This window comes from Podarcis erhardii (assembly GCF_964252035.2).
Source record: "Podarcis erhardii genome assembly, chromosome: 11".
In the NCBI taxonomy this organism is placed as follows: domain Eukaryota; kingdom Metazoa; phylum Chordata; class Lepidosauria; order Squamata; family Lacertidae; genus Podarcis; species Podarcis erhardii.
The window spans coordinates 35,287,044-35,301,583 of NC_138501.1; the positions used below are offsets into that span (position 1 = coordinate 35,287,044).

Sequence of the window (14,540 nt, forward strand, 5' to 3'; positions counted from 1 at the left end):
GCGGCTCGTAAACATAACCCAGGTTTGACCTTCCGACCGACTCGCCCCGCCTCCTTCCCTCCCCTCACCTGCCCAGGTTTCGTGCTTCGGGACACGGTAGTACTTGTTGCCCTGGGGGTCTGCGCCGACATACTCTTTCGCTGGCCCCAAAACCCGGAGCCTCAGCGAGCGCAAGAGCCGCCAGACGCGGCCGCTCATGCCTGTGGAAGAAGAATAAGGCGCATGCGCGGTTCTCTCGAGTTCTGCCCCCCCCCCACACACTGACAGGATTCAAACACGTGACGGTCGCGAGCCTCGAACCGTCGAGAAACCGTTTAAATGTCACGTCCGCTTTCCGCCGTTGACGCAGCTCAAGCTAAGCCCGACGCTGACTAGGGGTGTGGAGTGCGCGCGCGCCGACCCGCCGACGCCCCGCCTCCAAAACTCTGCGCATGGGCGCTGTGTTGTTCCCGTTCAGCACTGGCGACGCGAGACGACGTCTTAAATAACAAGCCCCCGCATTGGCTGAGGGGCTCTCACTCGGAGCCAATGAGCGCTAGATCGCTCCCCCAACATGGCGGTGCCGTGGCTGCGGCTTATCACATTTCGTCATGTTGGGCTTTATTTCTGCCCGCCAAGCAGGCTTGGAAGACCCGCTGAGGCTTCGCCGGGCTGAGTCTACCAGGAGGTAAAGCAAGGCTTAGGGCAGGCCGGAGCTGTGCTCTGGCCTCGCCTGGCAGCTCTTTCTGGCTGTCTGGTTCTTATGGCACCGAGAGCTGCAGAGAGTCTTGGGGTGCATTGGTGGCTAAGACATTTATGGCGGCAAAAGCTTTCGTGGACTGTGGTCCGTGTCATCAGATACATGAGATGTTATCCTGAGTTATTTTATACACACACACACATACATACATGCGCGTGGTTTACAGGGAGGGGGGTTGTAAACGGTGAGGTAGAAGGAAAATGAAGTGCAGAAAAGTACAGGCAGGGCTAATTACAGTGTTTGAACCCTAGTAATTCATAAAGCAATTCCTGATGTCACAAACATCTGGGGAATCATGGTAATGTGTCACTTAGCTGGCCAGATCTCATTCAGGAGCTGTATGGTATTGTGATTTGTGCCTGGGTTTGCATCCCAGCAGAGCAAGACTCTCTCTGGACAAGTCCTTTCGCAGGTGTTCAGAGTATGTGCATACATAGAAAAGGGAGCAGTGGTGTAGTTGGGTGAACTCTGGACTAAAGGTGAGCCCTCTCTTTAGATGGCAGTGTGTATATCGATCTCCGGCATTGAATGTGTTGGTCTCGTGTGGGGCACCAAGGAGAGTGTGGCTGTTTGGCTGGTGTACCGACCACCCAGCACACCGGCAGCCACCCTGTCAGACTTGCTGGAGGTGGTGGCAGGCTGGGCCTTGGAGTTCCCAAGCCTACTGGTTTTGGGAGACTTCAACGTCCATGCTGATGCCGCTCCCTCCTCACAGGCTCTGGACCTAGTGACTTCCATGGCAACACTAGGGCTCTCCCAGTTTGTTTTGGGCCCCACTCATCAAGCAGGCCACACGCTGGATCTGATCTTTGGGGCTGGCATAGATGTAATCATGCACCCCCCTGTGGAAGTGCCATGATCTGATCACTATGCTCTGAAAGCCAAGATTGACTTCCCGCTCCTCCCCTGCTCGGGTGGTGAACCTATTTGGGCTCGTCCGCGAAAACTGATGGATCCCGATAGATTCCGACAAGCCTTGCAGGACCCTGCTCCTCCTGGCAACTCATTAGATGACCTTGTTGAGGACTGGAATAACCGGCTCTTGGCAGCCATTGATGAGATTGCGCCTAAGCGCCCTCTGTGACCCCGTCGAAACCGGGCCCCTTGGTTTACTGAGGAGCTCCGGAAAATGAAGCGGGATCTCAGACAGCTAGAGCGAGCATGGCGGCGGACTCGTGACAGAGCCTCAAGAACATCTTATAGGCAGCTTATGAAAGTCTATGAGTTGGCTATGAAAGCTGCTAAGAAATCTTACTTTGCAGCTTCCATTGCATCCGCTAGCTCTCGCCCGGCACAACTTTTTAGAATAATTAGATCAATAACGTCCTTAGGAGGACAACCAAATTTAAGCACAAATTCGACCCACAGCTGTGAGGCATTTGCGAGCTTTTTTGCGGAGAAAGTCCTGTTGCTCCGCCGTGACCTCCCTGCCAATTTAGATACAGTGACTGAACTGGAGGCCCCTCGACTGACTTCAGGTCCAGTGTTGGACCATTTCGATCGAATACTCCCTGCTGATATGGATAGATTCCTCCAAGTTAGTAGGCCCACCACCTGCCTCCTTGACCCGTGCCCGTCTTGGCTGATTAGGGAGTGTCCAGATGTTGCCCGACCCCCCCCCCGGTTGAAATTATCAATTTGTCCCTTGACACGGGGACATTCCCAGGAGAACTGAAGGAAGCAGTGGTATGTCCACTCTTAAAGAAAACTTCATTAGATCCCTTAGATCTATTCAATTTCCACCCAGTTTCAAATCTTCCATATCTGGGTAAGGTAATTGAGAGAGCGGTTGCTGAACAGCTTGGTAGGTTTCTGGAGGAAACATCGGCTTAGATCCATTTCAGTCCAGTTTCCGTCCTGGTTTTGGGACCAAGACGGCTCTGGTTGCCCTAACAGATGATCTCCGTAGACAGCTGGATCGAGGCGGGTCAGGACTGGTGATCCTTTTAGATTTGTCAGCAGCCTTTGACATGGTTGATCATGATCTTCTGGACCAACGCCTCGCAGACGTGGGGATACAGGGCATAGCCCGTAACTGGCTGTGCTCTTTTATCTCTGGTCGGGGACAGAGGGTGGCACTAGGGAGGAAAATGTCGTTGCGCCACTCCTTGGTGTGTGGAGTGCCGCAGGGCGCAATCCTCTCCCCAATGCTTTTTAACATCTTTATGCGCCCCCTTGCCCAGATTATCCGGAGTTTGGTCTGGGCTGACACCAATATGCTGATGACACTCAGCTCTATCTGCTGATGGATGGCCACACCGACTCGGCCCTGAAAACACTGACCAGATGTTTGAAAGCTGAGGCTGGATGGTTTCGTGGGAGCCGATTGAAACTAAATCCTTCGAAGACAGAGGTCCTATGGCTGGGTCGGGATGGCATGGGGATGAGGGACCAACTCCCTTCTCTTGCGGGGGCCCAATTAGTGCCATTGCCTTCCGTTAAGAGTTTGGGTGTAATCCTTGACGCCTCCCTTTCCATGGAGGCGCAAGTTACAGCAACAGCCAAGGCGACATTTTCCCACCTTCGCCGCGTCAAGCAGTTGGTCCCTTACCTTTCCCGCCCCGACCTGGCCACAGTGATCCATGCGACAGTCATTTCCAGGCTTGACTACTGTAATTCGCTCTATGCAGGGCTGCCCTTGAAGCTGTCCCAGAAACTCCAGCGGGTGCAGAATGCTGCTGCGAGACTCCTCACGGGGTCCCTGCCATGGGAGCATATTCACCCAGTGCTTTTCAAGCTGCACTGGCTCCCGGTGGAGTACAGGATCAGATTTAAGGTGCTGCTTTTGACCTTTAAAGCCCTTCACGGCCTAGGACCCTCATACCTACGGGACCGCCTCTCCCGGTATGCCCCATGGAGAGCCTCAAGGTCCATAAATAGCAACACCCTTGTGATCCTGGGCCCTAAAGAAGTTAGATTGGCTTCAACCAGAGCCAGGGCCTTCTCTTTAAAAAAATAAATAAATAAAAAATTTTAAATTTTAAAAGTTACAAAAAGAAAAGAAAGAGGATTAAACATAACAGAACAATACAATACAAAAAACCAAAATACTACATATACATACAAAAACAAAACAAAAACAATTTAAAAAATACATCCAATACTTTCAATGTTGTTAACTTTCATTTACTTGTTTCAGCGACCTCCTCACACCTCCCTTTTTTGTATTCCACTTCGTTTAATTGTTTCAGCAAATCCTTTCCATCTTCCTCAATTTTCTCTCCTATCATTTATCTTAACACATTCTAACATTATTTTTTCCCTTAATCCATTTACAATCTATTGTACCTAATTCTTTATAGCATTTCTGCTAAAGCCATGTAACTTCTTTCCAACATCTTTCTAACATTCCTTAATTTTACAATATTTCTGTAGATAGTCTTTAAATTTCTTCCAATCTTCTTCCGCCATCTCTTCTCCCTGGTCTCGGATTCTGCCAGTCATTCCCGCCAATTCCATGTAGTCCATCAACTTCAACTGCCATTCTTCCTGGGTGGGTAAATCTTGTGTCTTCCAATACTTTGCGATGAGTATTCTTCCTGCTGTTGTTGCATACATAAAAAATGTTCTATCCTTCTTTGGCACCAATTGGCCGACCATGCCCAGGAGAAAGGCCTCTGGCTTCTTCAGGAAGGTATATTTAAATACCTTTTTCATTTCACAGAGCCAGGGCCTTTTCAGCTCTGGCTCCGGTCTGGTGGAACGCTCTGCCTCACGAGCCCAGGGCGCTGCAGGATCTGACTTCTTTCCGCAGGGCCTGTAAGACAGAGTTGTTCTGCCTGGCCTTTGGCTTGGAGCCAATTTGATTCCCTCCTTCTCCTTCTGCGATGAGGCTACATTTTAATATTTTAATGTTTCAGTATTTTAATGTTGTATTTTTTAATTCTGTTTTTAAGTTGTAATCATTTAACTTGTTTTTATTATTGCTTGTAAGCCGCTCTGAGCCCAGCCTTGGCTGGGGAGGGCGGGGTATAAAAAAAAATTATTATTATTATTATTATTATTGCTTCACTTACTTCAAAGTGCTCTAAACCAGCTCTTCTGTATTTGAGGAACCACCTGTTTCTTTTGTGAAGTGGGACCCTGGCCCTGAGTCCTACCCTTGCACCACTGCAGGGGATCACATTACAGTGACTGGCTTTCTGTGACAGCCCCTCAAATGTGGAATTCCCTCCCCAAAGAGGTGCATGTGGCACATTCAGTGTATATCTTCTGACATATGCTGAAGACCCAGCACTTCATACTGGTCTTTGACACCTGAGATACATATTTTTAGGACTCACCCTGTTCTTCTGATTGTAAATTGTTTAACTGTAGATGGAGGGGGCGAGTTGCAATGTAGCTTATGAGCTCTGAGCTGGAAAGGGTTGACAGAGGCACAGAGACTTGGAGCTTCCACCAAGAAATGCTTAGAGCACAATTAAAAGGAGAACAGTTCAGAGGTTTTCTGAGCAGAATCATTGGTTACAGCAAACTACATTCCAAATAGATTGTATACCTCTGTAGCTAACACTACTCCTTATGATGTAAAACCCAAGTTAGGGCATTTGCGTGTGTTTGGATGTAAATGTTTTGTGCATGTTCAAGCTGATACACGCAGGAAACTCTTCAAGGGAGTTAGAGTGTTAATTTCTTGGTTATGATTCTCAAACAAAAGGGTATAGACGAATCTCTTAAAAGCAAAAGTGTAATAGTTGATATGTCATTTTTCATGAGCAAGCACAAGGTAGACAAAATACTTCTGAAGTGTGTCTTCCTTCAAGTCAGAGATTATCAAAGTGAGACACAGAGACAAACTGAAAATTCAAAACCAGTTACGAGACAAAGAACAATGAGTGAAGAAACTTTCCAGGATAGAGAAACTGATGTTAAGGTAGAACCTGAAACACAAAATTCCTATCTTGGGGTGTTCCGAAACATTATGTTCAGTGCTCACTGGATTCTCTGGAACATCCAGTACTGAGACATCTGGTTCTGCAACATCCGGTTCTGGAACTGATAGTTCCGGAACATTCGGATCTCGGCCCATAACCTTGTTGATGCGTGTATGGATTGGGTTGTATTCTTATTCAGGCTTGCAGCAGAGTTTCTTTTTACATAAAATCTTTATTATTTACAAAAATTTACACTGGTTCAAATAAAACAACATAATTCATTCTCCTCTAGCCATCCAGCTCTTAGACTCACTTGTTGACTTATTTACACTTCTGTGCATTTACACACTGACTGAGCTTTATTGAGCACATGCCCTTTAAAAAGGCACCTGTTGCTGGGCAGATTTTTCTGTTGCCTAGCAACAGGGTGGATTTGATTTAAGTCAAATGATTTAAATCACTAGTCAGTAAGATTTGATTTAAATCATTTTTTTTACAGAAAGACTCATTTATGCTGGTATAATCTTAATATTTACAACCCGATGAAGGTTTCATTTTTGGAATTTGAAATTTTTGGAGTAGTTTTTACAATTATATCAAAAATTACTGATTTGGTTATTCTATTACAAATACAGAAACAGATAATTATGACATTATTATTTATATTTGGACAACATTTCTGCTCTACTTAATTGGAAGGAGAAAAATAATCATTTCCTTAATAACAATTTAAACAATTTATTTAACTAAAACAATAACATTATAGCATAGGTATCCATGTCTGTTAACTGATGTGGTTAAACGTTTTTTTTAAAAAACAGACTGAGTTTTAGCACACATGAAAAACTTAAAACAAATCCTTATTTCCTAATGAATAGCCTTTGGACTATAATGTAACTTAAATAGAAAACTATCTTTAGAAAGATTTTTCCTCCAAAAGCATTTTATTTTAAAAATACAATTTAAATTTAAAAAAATCCAATTTAAATAAAAAAAATCTCTCTTTTTTGTTTTTGTTTTTGTTTTTAATTTTTTTTAATCCACCCTGCCTAGCAACCTGATCAAGACCAATTCTCAAGTTCTTTCTAGAATATTCTAACAAGTAGGTTTTCTAACTTTTTAAACTATGTTATCAGTAGTCAGGGAGGTATAGGGAAACTTTGGCCCATCAGAAGCAGGGCCAACAGCCAGGGATAATGGGAGTTGTAGTTAAGCAACATTTGGAGAGCCAAAGGTTTGCCATACCTGTTTTAAAGCATCTGAACTCCATTCATTTCTGGGTCCGGAATACAATGCATACTTTAAACTATAAGAACAAGTACTGCATGCCATTCTAGTAACCAGAATGTTGTCAAATTAGTGACGTATTTTGCTGTCTAATCCTATAATTGTTCATTCAGAAGTGTGTCCCATAGTTAATATGGCTTGCTTTTCCATACACTTGAATAAGATTGCAATGACACTTCATTCAGTTTTGAATGTATGGCAATTAAGACAACCTTAATGAACCCCAGTTCAGGGATGATTACAGTTTTTTGGAACTTGAAATACTAGTTCACTGATGACAGAAGTTTCATTTGTTACTCAAATCATTTTGTCCACTAGATGTCCTAAATTTATTATTAGTGTCTAATTAGGGTATTATTATTAGTGTCTACCATGCAGTTTAAGTTTCAGGGGCCACAATCTGATACACACTTATTGGGAGTAAATCCTACTGAACCCACTGGGACCTACTTTCAAGTAAATATGCATAGGATTCAGATATGTCACTCTCTTTCAAGTGAGTGCAAATTGGATATCTATAATATATACAACTGAAGATTTGTTGTTTTATGGATTTCTTTCTAGCATTATATGCCTGTTGATACATTTATCATTTTTATTGTTTGATGTAAATATAAATGTATCCTAAACATACTCCACCAACATGCAGAAGATCAGTTTTCTGAAACTGTTTTGTCAGTCCACTTAAGCAGTGAATGGTGAATTTGATGGATCAGCTTGAAGTGCCTGATACTGACAATTTTTGAACAGGTTGAAGTTGTGTCATATATTACATTTCTTAATGCCTTTGTTGTTCTTGTTAAGGGTGCTGAGCCTGGAGTTAAACAAGGATAAAGATATAGAAAGAATCCATGGAAGTGGTATTAACACCTTGGATATTGAACCTGTGGAAAGTCGATAGTATGTACATGATATTACTATATGTTTTATTGTGGAATGTATTGTATAAAACATATTTTAAAATATGTTCAATAAAATAATTGAAAATTTCCCATTGATAATTTTTTGGAAAGAAAAAAATCAATTTCTGAAAATATTTTGTTTAATAAAATTGGTAACATGGATGGATACAATACTAGTCAAAACGGGCAGATTCAAACTTAAAAGTAACATTCCCTTCCCACTAAGTACAGTGGTACCTTGGGTTAAGTACTTAATTTGTTCCAGAGGTCCATTCTTAACCTGAAACTGTTCTTAACCTGAAGCACCACTTTAGCTAATGGGGCCTCCTGCTGCTGCTGCCCCACTGGAGCACAATTTCTGTTCTCCTCCTGAAGCAAAGTTCTTAACCCGAGGTACTATTTCTGGGTTAGCGGAGTCTGTAACCTGAAGTGTATGCAACCTGAAGCTTATGTAACCCAAGGTACCACTGTACTATCCTAGCCCAATTCATACCATAAGAGCTACATGATAGGGTAACCACTGGGCATTAACATAAAAAGTGTTTAACATACTTTTAAGCCCCCGGGAAGCAGAAAACCTCAGAACCAGTCCAGAAAGGATACCATCTCCAATGATCCTTCCCCACACAAACACCATACTCCCCAGTGTCTGGGCTGAATATTCCTTCAGATATCCTGGGCCTAGGAGGGCATGCTCACTCATCTCCCTATTCCCAGTGCCTTTACTAGGCTAGTAGGCTGCTGCACTGTGCTGCTCCATGGGCCCTGAAGACCTATAGAAGTCTGTACAGATCCAAAATATGCAAATCCTTCCAGTTGTTGGTTTTATTGTATGTGCTCATTCTAGTTCTGGTGCTACTAATGAATCGCATCAGGTGTTTTGTTGTTTGGCTGGAGTATGATTGTGAACTAGTAACCTGACACACATACCTACCTTTCTGTTCAGTTCAGGTTTGGGAGATTCTTTCAGGCAACAAAATTATGTTCTGGCTCATCAAAAATTAGTATAGTTCTGGTTTTGGGTCACGTTCTCTTTGTTACTCTGTGCACACCATGGCATGCCTACTCCACATGTCCCAATGGCAAGGGCAGCAACAGCCTTACTACTGCCAGTCCCAACACATCTTTACAGACTCAACATTGAATCCTGTTCTGGTGCTAAGAAGCACATCACACAAAGGGAAAGGTTGATTGCCCATTCAACAGCAGCCTCATAGTTCCTTAGGTAAGATACCTTAACACTACAAGAGACCCTCTTGAGACCCAAGATTTGACGACCACCCAGGGTGGTGGTTATGCAGAAAGACTGTTCTGCCAAGCAGCTAAGAAGAATCCAGGACATCCAACCAGAGGAGCCAATTGCACATGCCAGCAACAGCACTTTCCAGTGGCTTATTGCACAGTATGGTAGGAGATTGGAAAACAGGCAGCAGGAATTCAAGCTGCAAAAGAGAGAGAACTCCCAGGACTTGAACCCATGCTGCAAACACCATGGGTAGATCCCTACCCACACAACCACAGCAATCAGGAATCAAACACCATGGAATGTTTGTCTTCCCCAAGACCTAAGCCAAGGAGGAGGAGCCCTAGTTGGTAAGGGAACAGCTCATTATTTCCATCCAGGAGATCCTAGAGCCTCATCCTGCTTTGCACCCCCAGGGATAGCTCAGTTGGTAGCGCATGAGACTCTTAATCAGGGATTCAAGCCCTAGGTTGATCAAAAGATTCCTGCAGTGCAGGGGGTTGGACTAAATGACCCTTGTGCTCCCTTCCAAGTGTACAGTTCTATGGGGCAACCCAGTCAGATGGGCAGGGTACAAATGATGGTGATGATTCCGCCCCCTATCCCCAGTCAGCTGTCAAATACCAAGCTAAGTTCAGGGTGATGGTTGTGTATAAAGCCCTATACATCTTTGGACCAGGACACATAAAACATCTCACTCTTTATGTACTCAATCAATCACTGCATCATTGCAGATAGGGAACTCCTGTAGATGCCATCTTATCAGCAGGTGTGTCCCTTGCAATGTAGGAAGTGAGCCTTTAGTGTGGTGGCACCTACTCTTTGGAATTCCCTCCCTTGCATGTTAGACAGGCACCGTCTCTGTCATCTTTTTAGGGCCTATTGAAAGCCACCTTCTTTCAGCAAGTTTTTTGAGATCTTTTCTCGGTCTACCACTTGATGTAACACGCGCCCCACTCACCGCGGGCATGTGATCCCTGGCAAATGACTCCTGAAGTAGTGGAAACCTCAGGAGGACAAAAGTGGCCACTCTTGTCTTAAAACATGTATTAGTAGCCCAATAAAATTACTTTCTAAAGAAAGCTTTTGAACTACAATGGCTAATTGCTATTTTTTTGACGAAATAGTTCTTTGCGACCCTCAAGACTAATGTGCTATCCTCTTTCCTCTCCTGCACAACTGGGAGAAGGAGTTTGGAAGCTTCTGATTTATCACAGCATGGTATGTAGTCCAGACCTCAAACTATGGTTTGGTTTAAGCCAGCTTTAGTAACTTTAATAACTATCATTTGAAGTTGGCTTGCTTGAAACAAACTGTAGTTAATGTTAACAACTGTTGGTTTGTCCACTCAACATGACAAGACTGAGTTTCAAAAAGTGTGTAAGCAATAGCTTCTGAACTCTTTCTGGATGCACAGGAAAAGAAGCACATAAGCCTGGAGGTTGCTGTGGCTTGTTCCTGCTTGAATTCTTACCTAAATATGTTTTACTATTGATAATTTTATGGGTCGCATAGATGACATGGCTGTTTAAAAAGTTTTTAGTCATACACATCAAATGGGATTCCACTTGATTTACTACAGCTGAGAAATTTCCAGGAAAATTTTGGACTTACCTTTTGGGAGTTTAACACACACAGCCCCCCGAGTCTAATGTGTCTAAGTTAGTTGTAATTTGTTTTCTTACAGCATGCTTTCTGGTGGCACTGATGGTGTTATTGTATTGTATGATCTTGAAAACCTTAGCCAAAAACCATGCTATACCTGCAAAGCTGTTTGTTCTGTGGGAAGGTATGTACTCTTTACAAATGGAATCCTTATAAATATACCTTTTATTGGCATTATACTGTATGTTTACAATGTACTGCTAGCTAGTGTTGTCTGCATGGTAAATAATAATAATAATAATAATAATAATACCCCGCCCATCTGGCTGGGCTTCCCCAGCCACTCTGGGCAGCTTCCAAAAAAATATTAAAATACTGTGATACATCAAACATTAAAAGCTTCCCTAAACAGGGCTGCCTTCAGATGTCTTCTAAAAGTCTGGTAGTTGTTGTTCTCTTTGACATCTGGTGGGAGGGCGTTCCACAGGGAGGGCGCCACCACCGAGAAGGCCCTCTGCCTGGTTCCCTGTAACTTGGCTTCTCGCAGTGAGGGAACCACCAGAAGGCTCTCGGCGCTGGACCTCAATGTCTGGGTTCTTCCTCCTTCTTTCTACTCAGAAGGCAGAAATTACTACCACTCCTCCTTCCCACAACACTTATTTTACTCACACAATCACAGCTTTACGCAAATCGCCAAGAAATAAATAATAGGGACAGATCTCATGGGAGACTTTGTGCTACCTTCCCAGAGCACGGTAGGCAAGGCAGGCGGCTTAAAAAGCCCACTAAGTGCCAGCTTTGGACAGGAAGGGATAGTCATGCAGGATCATTCCAGGGGTTGTTTTGGTTTCATGTGATTTTGCATATATGTCCCGATAGCCAGGAACATAACCCACGCATAAGATGAGATCCACCTGTATGGCTGTTATTACCATAAGGGGAAACAAAAGAAGAAATAAAGTCTGGAGTAGGTGAAATTTGCATTGTTATGCCGGTAATCCAGTAACAGAGTATCATTAGATGGTGTAATAAAATACTGAGACATCGATTTTATTGTGGCCAGGGTGTTGGGTGGAGAACCTTGGTACATATTGCAGCTTTGCACTGGATGCTTATTAGCTCATGGACCTTGTTCGGGATCATGTTGATGACTTATAAAGTCCTGAACAACCTGACGCCAGGTAATCTGAAAGACGCCCGTCCCTGTATAGACCTGTAAGATCACTTAGATCTGGAGAAATTTTGCTTGTAGCACTCTAACATATAGAATACGCAGAACTGTGGCTCCAAAATGGGCATTTACTACCATTGTTCCTGCCCTGTAGAATGCCATTCCCTCTACCATACATGAAACATGATCCATCCGTTGCTTCAGACATCTGATAAACACAAATCTTTTCACCAAGGTTTTCTTGAACTCTGTTATTGGAGCCTATTATTATTGATTTCCAGTTTTTAATCTGTTCTGCTGTCTTGTATACTGTGTCTCTGTGTATATTACACTGTTTTACTGTTTTTCAATGGTTGTATTATAACACTAGTATCTCTTTATACACTTCCTTCATGCTGTTGCTTCCAAGAAGATCCTCTTCCATTCCTGAAAATTTTGGAAAAACATTTTACCACAAATTAAACTGGAATCCTGTACCCACTTAACTGGCATTAATCAACACTGAACTCAAATTGACTTATTTCTGGGTAAACATGTATAGTTTTATAAGTTGCGGCAGCCATCCTTACTTTTCTTTTACCAAGAAGGCCCCTGGGAACAAAACTATGCCATGATGTAGCATTCTTTCCTTTGGGCCATACGCAGTGAGGAACATGACTGCCATTTGCAGTGGTAGGACAGTGGTACCTCGGGTTACATACGCTTCAGGTTACAGACTCCGCTAACCCTGCAATATTACCTCAGGTTAAGAACTTTGCTTCAGGATGAGAACAGAAATTGTGCGGCGGCGGCGCAGCGGAAGCAGGAGGCCCCATTAGCTAAAGTGGTGCTTCAGGTTAAGAACAGTTTCAGGTTAAGAACGGACCTCCAGAACGAATTAAGTTCTCAACCCGAGGTACCACTGTAAAGCTTTTTCTAGAAGTTAAAGAGAGATGGCGTGGAACCCTCTGCTTCCTCATATCTAGCATGGCAAGCCACTCCCACAAAAGACAGGTGACCCCACGAAATTGTCCATGTGTGTCTGTATACTTGGCCTAATCTCTGAGTAGATGTAGACTGCTTGGCTGGGAAGGTTGTTACCTGAGCTGTGCTAGACCTTCTCCCCTGTTTGAATCATTAAAGGAACTTTAGTGCTGTTAGTGCCCTAGCCACTACCTGCAGAGATCTGCTTCTTTTTTAAATAATTTTTTTTATTATTTTCAATTACAGTCCAATATTAGTCTCATTATAACAGTACCTTATTTATAATACACTTATTAATACCAATCGTTCAAATACTGAATTATATAATTTAGATAAAGTGCTCCCTCCCGGCGTGCTAGATTTGATGGTTTTCTTTATTTCTGCGTTTCAAAATCTTATTGATTTCAATTACATTCCAGTCATAATAATAATCCCTCATACAACAACTGCAATATTCATAACCTCTATTTGTGTTAACATATTAAATGATTTATAAAACTACAAGTGAGGAACTCAAACTATATCCTTCCTCCTCCTGTGTATGGCAGTTACTCTGTCTGTGGTGTTTCTTCCTCTCCTTGTAAGATGTTATGTCTTTCTTTCCCTCGCTTGTTGCTGTTACCCATCATGCTTTGGGCAGAGCTGATATCCCGTTGTTGTTCCAGAAATTTCTCCATTGCTCCGTCCTGTGCTTCATTGTTTTGCAACTTTAACAACAGCTGCAAAAGTCACGCTGTCCCAGTAAATATTACCTGTTGTCTCCATGTATTACAGTTTTTTAATATTTTTTTGGAAGCCTCCCAGAGTGGCTGGGGAAGCCCAGCCAGATGGGTGGGGTATAAATAAATTATTATTATTATTATTATTATTATTATTATTATTATTATTATTATTCCTGTCAGCCTTGGAAGAAGAGCGGTCTGTCAAACTGCAGATGACTCAGTAAAGAACCTTGGCAGTTCACAGACTCCTTTCATCCTTCCTTCCAACTGAAGATATATGAGCAATTATACTTCCAATTAAATTAAATTCCAAGTCCTCTTAGCATTATTCAGTTCACTTCGTAAATAATAAAGTCAGTTTCCATCATAAACCTTTTGCAAAATAGAGCTTCTCTCCCTTTTTCCTTTTTTTGTACATGCAGTTCCCTTTGATATTATAGTCCATATTTATAATCCAATTTCTTCCATCCCCACTTGTACAAATATAATTCGAACTAACATTCAGAGGAGGGTTGCCACATCATAAATGTAGAGAAGAAAACTTTAAATGAAGAAACCATAGACTCCCCACCCCCCACCCCGGTCTTTCAGAGTTTTGCTTCTTAAGCCACAAAGGCTTAAGCACATAGTTAGGGCAAACACCTGCCGGTTGTAACCTTTGTCCTTCTGTTATTGCATTGTAGAAGTCATCCTAATGTTCATAAATTCAGTGTAGAAACAGTTCAGTGGTACCCTCATGATACTGGCATGTTTACGTCAAGTTCATTTGATAAAACCCTGAAAATATGGGACACAAACACATTACAAGTAAGTCATATCTTTAATTGTTGGGTTAAATCATGGGAAGTATTTAGTGTTTTGAAAGCGGAAATGTGTTTGGGTTTCATGGGAAGCTTAAATTCTAGAATACATTATAAAAACAGTAATTACAAATGTTTACTCAACTTCTGCAAGGCTGCCTATATATTATTTGCAGCAGGATCAAGTCTTATGGTACCAGGATTTGATACAGAATCTGTGTCTGGCAAGCAGGA

General features: G+C 42.8%; 2 protein-coding genes across 7 annotated transcripts in view; one reads left to right on the top strand and one right to left on the bottom strand.

Annotated features, from left to right (window-relative positions):
- Window positions 1-362, bottom strand: part of NDUFAF2 (NADH:ubiquinone oxidoreductase complex assembly factor 2) — a 46,265-nt gene extending 45,903 nt beyond the window's left edge. The window contains exon 1 of the mRNA XM_081880813.1: window positions 69-362. Within this exon, the coding sequence (XP_081736939.1) occupies window positions 69-198 (130 nt within the window). The 5' untranslated portion in view covers window positions 199-362. The remainder of the gene's footprint in view (window positions 1-68) is intronic.
- Window positions 363-451: 89 nt separating this feature from the next.
- ERCC8 (ERCC excision repair 8, CSA ubiquitin ligase complex subunit) overlaps window positions 452-14,540 on the top strand; it is a 45,621-nt gene continuing 31,532 nt past the window's right edge. For 3 of the 6 annotated variants that reach the window (XR_014161241.1, XR_014161242.1, XM_081880780.1), the window contains exons 1-4: window positions 452-667; window positions 7,705-7,800; window positions 10,733-10,834; window positions 14,190-14,313. Coding sequence is in view for 4 of the 6 variants with exons in the window: in XM_081880780.1 (XP_081736906.1) it covers window positions 591-667; window positions 7,705-7,800; window positions 10,733-10,834; window positions 14,190-14,313 (399 nt within the window). In the remaining 2 variants the exon portion in view is untranslated. Of the gene's footprint in view, window positions 668-7,702; window positions 7,801-9,027; window positions 9,396-10,732; window positions 10,835-14,189; window positions 14,314-14,540 lie in introns of those variants that run through there. The other 3 variants (XM_081880781.1, XM_081880782.1, XM_081880783.1) reach the window with 3 other exon arrangements.